We start from the raw sequence: 7633 nt of genomic DNA, 5'->3' as shown, positions 1-7633 counted from the left end.
TATTTCATTCGCTCAAACAAAACGTTAGCATGTAAGAAATTTAAAATGACAACAGTATGATAAAAATAGCAGAGAATGAACTGAGAAACTAAAAAGAAGGTAAACCTAAATGCATGAAAAGTCAACATTCATTAGTGATCATCACTTGATGCTCGGTAACTTTTTAAAACAATGAACTGGAAATCATTATGACTATCTGAAGAGATTTCAGCACCAGCACTAAGATTTTACATTCAGTTGGTTTGCAGTTGACTTGGTAGCCACTTGTCTATAGTGCAGGCTTATCGCAGGTCAGATCACAGTGTTGAGGAAAGCAACGCCTTCCTGGCATTAGAAAGGACCCCTTAAACTGCCTTCAGCTTAAGACATCCGTTGTACAAAAGCACAGAACCACCACAATATGGTTTTCAAAGAACTTAGTTCAGTAAGCAAAATAATCTTAGCTTCTGCAGTTCATTTTCAATACTGAAATCTCTGGAAACGGTGCGACTGTCAGTAGGACAGGAAACGTCTACAGTAATCTTTAATTCAATCCAATTTCCTGGAAAGAACCAATTCGGCAGTTTGGGATTACAGAAAGTGTGTATGTAGAAGCAGCACAAAAGACGACATCCGTTCCGTTTTCTTTTAAACAGAAATCATGTTAATTGTAGACCAAGGCACAAAACGTTTAGTGCATAAGCCAGTTCCTTGCACAATCTAGTAGTTCAGCCTTTAATTTTGGACCACGTATACCCATTCACACGATTCCACTATGCTACTCCTGAACTCTCCAGGAAACAAATCAAACATGACTTCTGACAAAGGTAAACTTCCTCAATGCTCAAAAAGTCTGTGTAAAATAAAATGTTACATCAACAAAGATGAAAATGCCTCCTCTTGTTCTGAGAAAAACATACTTGACAAGCTTACTACAGATTTTTAAATGCCTTCAATAAACGCATGCAGAGAAAAGTTTTTGTTTTTCTTTTTTCTTTTAAAAAAATTATTAATAAATGGAGTTAGGTAATATTTCCACTGTAATCTTCTCTTAGAATTTGAACCTATAGAAACAGGAAATATTTGAATTGGAGAAAAATTTCCTACTGAAGCCTTTCCAAAGCTGTAAGTGCTGTTTTGCTTTGGTGTTCAGCACTTAAGACAGTATGTTATTGAAAGCATTTGTCCTACAAATGGAGCTGCATATACTTTTAAGCTGAAACATTAATCTCTCCAAAAGTTTTCAGTAAACTTTTCTTTTGGATCAGAACAGATCCCAAAGCAAACATGGCACGGTTACGGCTCAGAAAAATTGACAGTGCAAAGGAAAAGGGAAGATTTGTTTTCTTTGTCCAAAGCAGTAGAGATCCAATTCACAGAATTTCTATTCCACTGAACTGTATCACATTAAAAAAAAATTAAAAATTTACAAGCATAAAATCTGAAAACCTGGGAAACAGAAAGGTATCATCTCCCCTAAAAATGATCCTCAAATTGTTGACCGAAACCAATGGCATATCATTGCTGTTTCTCAGGGTTGTGTGCAGCTGTGGGTTTTGACTTTCTTGGAAGGAGGATGGCAGATAAATTAGGAGGAGAAAGGGACACGTAGCATGACTTGATGCTCTGTCATTCTAAGGTAACTAACTGCTGTCTGTTTCATGAAACATCAAAAAAGGAGTCTCAGAAAAAAGTGAAGCAGAGAGTCATGGTAAAAAGGTAAAGGACAACGCACTTACACAGGGGCATCCTCAGTCAGTCAGATGCCTACATGTTTGTTCTCTCACCGAGAAATGAGTTAGGTTCACGTGGGAGTTTCAGAACCATTATGGAAGTATTACTGAATTTCAGATAGAAAACTGAAAAAAGATACAAAAGGATTAAGTACCTGGTTCCATTAACATGGTTACTGATAAAAGTCACGTTTTCCTCATTATTACACATGCATGTAAGATGAAGAAAAGTGTAGAAAGTAATAAAAATGTGACACCTTCCCCCTCCCTCATCCCGCATCTTTCTGGGCATAAATTAAGCCTTACAAATGAAAAGGCTACTCTGTGACATGCAACTTTTCTTTTTAATTAAAAAGCTGGCTGTGTTGTGTTACATTACAAAAATGTCCACATGCATAAATCTAAAAAAAGCCCCAAAATCTACTGTAAATCTACAACATACTAATGATTTACATTTGACTGCTGATTCGCATTATGTAGAAGTCTTAGATTTGGTAAAGCATCGTAACAATGTAGGAAGGCATCTACATCTTTAAACTCTGGACTGTATTTGCTTTTTTTATTGTCCTATAAAATTGCATGAAGGCTAACTAGAGAGGCTTCCTATCATAAAATTCCAAAATCTTGATATGTCGTAACTGTCTAGGTCATTCGCTTACAAATATTGCCCTTTAAAAGCACGCGTTTCGAATTGTTCCATGTTTTGCGAACTCAACTTCTACACATCTGATCTTTTAAATTATTCATGGAAATGTCAGATATGATAGGAAGACAAACCTGAGATACATTTGAAGTACAACAGTATAACTTGCTAACTCCTTCATTAATAAAGAAAACCTCTCTGAAAAGCCTTCCCAAGCTTTTCCCTGTTTTTTGTCTTAACAACAAATTCTGACACATGTGCAATTTTATCTTGACATGAGTAGACTTCAAAGCACTGTGATCTTGTCTGATAGGTGTAGGAATTTCTGCATAATCATTACAGTAACTTCAAGAGTCTTTTCCACCCTGCTGTAAAGGTCAGAAAAAAGCTGCAAACTAGGAGGGGAATAGCATATCACCAGAGTGATGCGTCTGAAGCTTTTCAGAATAGGTTGTTTCTCCCTCCTTCCAAGTGTCTGTCCGTCTCCGTTTTCTTCTAACAGCTCACAAAACGTAGTCAGTTTTATACCAAGTTAAAGTGTCACATCGGCTTAGTACTAGTCTTTCTATGCAGTATTCGACTTGCTGAGTTCCTGCCTGATAGCTGCAAAAAAAAAGAGAGAGAAAAGTTAACAAATCGAATAGTCCAAGTCAAGGCAGAAAGTGGGAATACGCAACAGACCCCTTAAAGAAGTCCCACCCTGCTCCAACAGTCTTACAAAGTGGATAACCTAAAATAGCTTCTGGTGGCTTCAGACAAATGTCATCTCAACCAGGCAATACCCCTCTTCCTCCTGCAAAATTTTTGTTAACAACTTCCAGTTCTGCATCTCCAGCAAGTCTATGACCTTACCTTATGATTATCTGATCTAGGATTATCAAGGGGCATATGTGTGGGCTCATTCATTTTAATTTGTTTAAGAGCGGCCTCAGGGCCCTCCCCTGTTTGCATTGTACTGTTCTAGAAGGCTGTGGTACACAGCACAGCTGCATTCTCTGCAGCCAAAAACCAGCCAGCTCTTTCTAGGACATCAGCTGGTGACACACGACACCTTCCCAGCAGTGGCAGCAGTTTAGTAAGACTTTTTTTTCTTTGTCTTTTTTTTTTTCTTTTTACTTCCCCCACCTCTTGCTTTCTCAATGACCTCCCTTAATTACAGAAGACTACTTATGAAAATATCTTCTGTTAAAATAAAAATTAAAAACTGTGAGAATTTTTTTCTTTGACTCTTATATTACAGACCAAAGAGGAGAAGACTGAAAGCACAATCCTAGGCTGAATATTACTAGTATTGAAATATGAATCTCAGCAGCTCTGGATTATTTAAAAAGAATCCACCTACCACCACATGATCCTAAGGATAGCTGCAATCACTCAAACACAGCATTCCTCCAACCACTCTTAAAAGACACTACTTGGTAGCGATGTTTTATTAAAACAAAATACAGAGGAGATAAAACATTGAAGTACGTCAGTCAGAACAGTTCTGGCACAAATAAAAGTATGCCAACAGACCAACAACAAAGCTACTTTTACAAATATAACATTCTCAGGCTATAAACATGTTATATTTACACTGCTGTGCACATGTAACTACTCACTGTATGACTGAACAGCAGCAAACAGATTGATACCTACCATCAATGAGTTCTTCCTTTAATTTCGTTAACTCCTTCCTCATTTCATCTAAAATGTCCTGTGGTGATAGAGCATAAATAATAGATTAGGTTTGCAACATGAACAGACTCGTTTTGTCACCTGTAGTTTTCTGTGGAGAGAAATACAGAACTCTTACAACCTTTAATCATCCTTTAATCTGAAATGCATAACCCACCCTTTGGCTTCCAAATTAATCCCCAAAAAGCATTCCTAAAACCTTCTTACTGCAGGTACAAAGAAGAAAAATACCTTCTGTAGAAGTCCTACAAAATTGATTCCTGTAGAACTTATAAGAGGAGAAGGGACATTCTGAAGTTAGAATATTGCACAAATGTAATTACTAAATTAAAAGATGCTACAGATGAAATGCAAGGCAGAATGCAAAAAAATTAGCTAACTAATAACCTAAGCCAAGGAACTATTCAAAGAAAAAAAGAAAAAAGTCAGATGAAGTTATCAAGGTATTCCCAGTCACCAAGTGGAATGTGAGGGAATAAAGGTGACGGAGTGAAGCGCCGTCCCCAACTTGCTGTTTCTTCCATCCTCCCATCTAAGTGATGTTAACTGACGATTTGGTGACAATGTTTTTACAAGCAGAGTGGGGGGGTGGGCAGTGTCTGTTTCTGCAGAGGAGACAGTCACCTTCTGGCCAAATCTGTAGTCAGGAGAAAACTTCTCCAGAAGATTTCACCTGCTTCTTTTGCAGCTTTGGCAGTAGCATGCTGTTTGCAACTGAGCCTGCAATTACCGTACTCTAAGACTTGTTGAGTCCTCTCTGAGCTCTTGGTGGAAGACACATGCACGGCCATGCCTTCCCTGCCTGAAGTAATTCCTGGTGTAACAGCGCATACAGGAGCTGCAGAGGTAGGTCTCCTGATTCACCAAATCTTAGACAAGACTTTTGGAAAAACAGCAAGAAGCCCTGGAGGAGAAGTGCGGCCACCAGTTGCTGGGAAGGCAAGTGGCAAGTAAGAGCTTGCCACGTGTCCAGTATAAACAGAGTGAGAGATGATTTTACCTCCAGAGAAAAGAATCTTAACAGAGGCAGTGAGAGTCAGTGTGCTGGAAACTTGGGAGAGCTGTGCTTTATGGGACGACAGGATCCCCATCTTTAGTGCCTTCAACTCAAAAGAACCACAAAGAAAAAAAAAGTACCTCAGAAAAAACCCCAACCAACCAGCAAAAAAAGCAGCCATGAGCAGCAGCATTTCATGGAAGCTGTAGCAAAGTACCACAGATCCTCTTGAGATGACAAAAAAGGAGCAGCCTTTAACCAGATTCTAGAAACCCCCCCTCATGCTTCAGAACCACCCACTATGCCAGAATCAATCGAGCCAGAACCCACTCTAGAACCAACCACAAAGCTAGAACTTTCTCCAGAACCTCCCTCCCCAATCAAGGACTAGCCCATTGATCCAAAGACCACTTGAGAAAGATTCTCACCTCAAGCTCCACAATTCACATCCTTCTAAAAAACACTGCTGCCAAACAACTCCACCATGGCCCTACAAACAACCACCCTGCCAAACCCCCCAATTCTGCAACACACCCACTGTACAACAACCCCTGCTCTACAGACTAAGGAATGTAGAGCCCCCGGGCAACAGCAAACACATCACTTCCTTTTCAAGGACAGTGATCCAGTCTTCCCTAGAAAAGAGGCAGATCACACCCACACCACACTGCGTGCTCATAGTCCCTGCCAGAAAAGTAACTAGCACCATCTTGACACACTCCCCAAGAAAAGAGGCCTCCACCAGCTCAGCATGGTCAAATGTGGCCAAAAAACAGTACCAAGATGTCAGACATGACTCCGCATACCACACAACTTAGATCGGCACTGAGAGAAGCAGTACTGCTTTTGCCCAAGCATCGCTCAACAAGCCACCAACAGGCCAGCTACTCTCATCACACCACCCTTTTCCAAGACTGCCACCTACAGCAGGGTCACCATGCTGAAAAGCTGCTCACCCATGGGATTCAGGATTCCCTGTTGCACATTCGCCTTGCAGTTCCCAGAGACCCTAAAGATTACCAGAGGCACCACAAAGCACAACAGGGCAAAACCACACAGTAGCATTCTTATACATGGACAACTCCAAACATCTTACGGAGGTCTGCTCAGGTCAGCATCAGCCCAGTGCCTCAGGCAACAACTGCTCTCAAAATGACACCTGCACTGAAAGACCTACCAGCGGCAGCAAAGATGATCATCTTACGGCCTCCTCAGCAACAGGGGAACTCCTCAGTAGTCAGAGGAACACAAATACTTTACATTCACTTGCTCCTCTGGGGGCTCCTGTTCTTAGGAACATGGAATGTCTGCTCAGTCTAATGCTCTTACCTGTTAGCTCCTGTCTTCATACAGGTCAACAAGAGATCCCTTGCTGAGCCTCTGGTTGCATGGGTTTGTCTGTTGGACAAGTGTACCTGACAAAGGCCTGTCAGCTACTGTTACCAAACAATTTCCAAAGTATCCCACAACATCTTTTCCTCAGGTAACAGCAGGCAACACCTGCCGTCTTCCCACAAGCCTCTTCTCTGCTCTTAGCCAGGATAGCTACATGAAAGGTGGAATCACTGGATGCTCTTCCACCACCAGACTCGTGACCATGAGTGCTCACACCTGACACCTGTTTGCTATGCAAAGCATTATATACATACCTGCTTTAATCTGTCGTAATCTAGACCTTCTGACTGTACTCCATTGGCACTGGGTTGCCCCGTTGGTGTAGATTTTGGTCTGCAGTACAAAAATACATCCATGAATTACTGGTCATTCATTATTACTGGATACGTAGGGTTTCCCCATCAAACTTGGTAATATTCATCTATCAAAAACACAGTAAAGAATTGGAATGGAAGAAAAAAACCAAACATTGGGAGTGGGAGGGTTGGAAAATCAGGCAGACCCCAAATACCACTCAGAATAAAAAGCAACAACCAAGAACATTTGCCACACACTGGAAATATTAATTATCCTAAGAATAAGAGTCATTAGTTCAAAACAAGAACTTTTCACGTAGCAGATTTCACTGTCAGTGGTTTCTAATTTTTTTCATAATGGGCATGAAAAGCTGAATGCCTTCAAATGTCAAACACTTTCCCTTCTCCCTTTTCAACTGCTTACTCATTTCAAAACAGGTCCTCACAGAAACACTCCCACTAACTAATGACTACGTGGTGATGCTGTAGCTGTACAAACGCTGTGGAATCACCCTGGCAGATTTTCAACATTTGACAGGACATGGCTGAGCAAACTTATCTAACTCCCTTTCATCCTAAATTATTCCATCAATTGCTTTCTAAAGCTACTGAAAAGAAATACTGTAACAGCAGTAATATTTGTAAGCTAATACTCCAGAGAAGTTCTAGTGTTTGGCCTATGTTGTGTGCCATGTTTGCTTATGTAATACTCTAACATCAAAAACTTGCTTTCCGAGATCATCTTGCCTTTTTAACAGGGATTCCACAACAAGCAGGTTTTCTACCTTCTTTTTTCTGATCCGCTCTGTTTATACGAGGTGTAACTCGGACTCACATACTTACTATGCTGCCACAGGACCTTCCACACCTACAGCTATGAGCAGCAACAGAACCTGGATGCTAACAGCAGGAA

General features: G+C 40.6%; 1 protein-coding gene across 6 annotated transcripts in view; it reads right to left on the bottom strand.

The window, feature by feature from the left end:
* Positions 1-1546: 1546 nt before the first annotated feature.
* ENAH (enabled homolog (Drosophila)) overlaps positions 1547-7633 on the bottom strand; it is a 47077-nt gene continuing 40990 nt past the window's right edge. For 3 of the 6 annotated variants that reach the window (XM_010136228.1, XM_010136230.1, XM_010136231.1), the window contains 3 exons: positions 6679-6757; positions 3994-4051; positions 2582-2958 (listed from right to left, as the gene is read on the bottom strand). In XM_010136228.1, the coding sequence (XP_010134530.1) occupies positions 2921-2958; positions 3994-4051; positions 6679-6757 (175 nt within the window). In that variant the 3' untranslated portion in view covers positions 2582-2920. Of the gene's footprint in view, positions 2959-3993; positions 4052-6678; positions 6758-7633 lie in introns of all 6 variants that reach the window. The other 3 variants (XM_010136226.1, XM_010136229.1, XM_010136227.1) reach the window with 2 other exon arrangements.

Source organism: Buceros rhinoceros, unplaced genomic scaffold, assembly GCF_000710305.1.
Source record: "Buceros rhinoceros silvestris isolate BGI_N320 unplaced genomic scaffold, ASM71030v1 scaffold1035, whole genome shotgun sequence".
NCBI lineage: Eukaryota > Metazoa > Chordata > Aves > Bucerotiformes > Bucerotidae > Buceros > Buceros rhinoceros.
The sequence above is the reverse complement of the archived record's forward strand: the minus strand, read 5'-3'. Positions and strand labels throughout refer to the sequence as shown.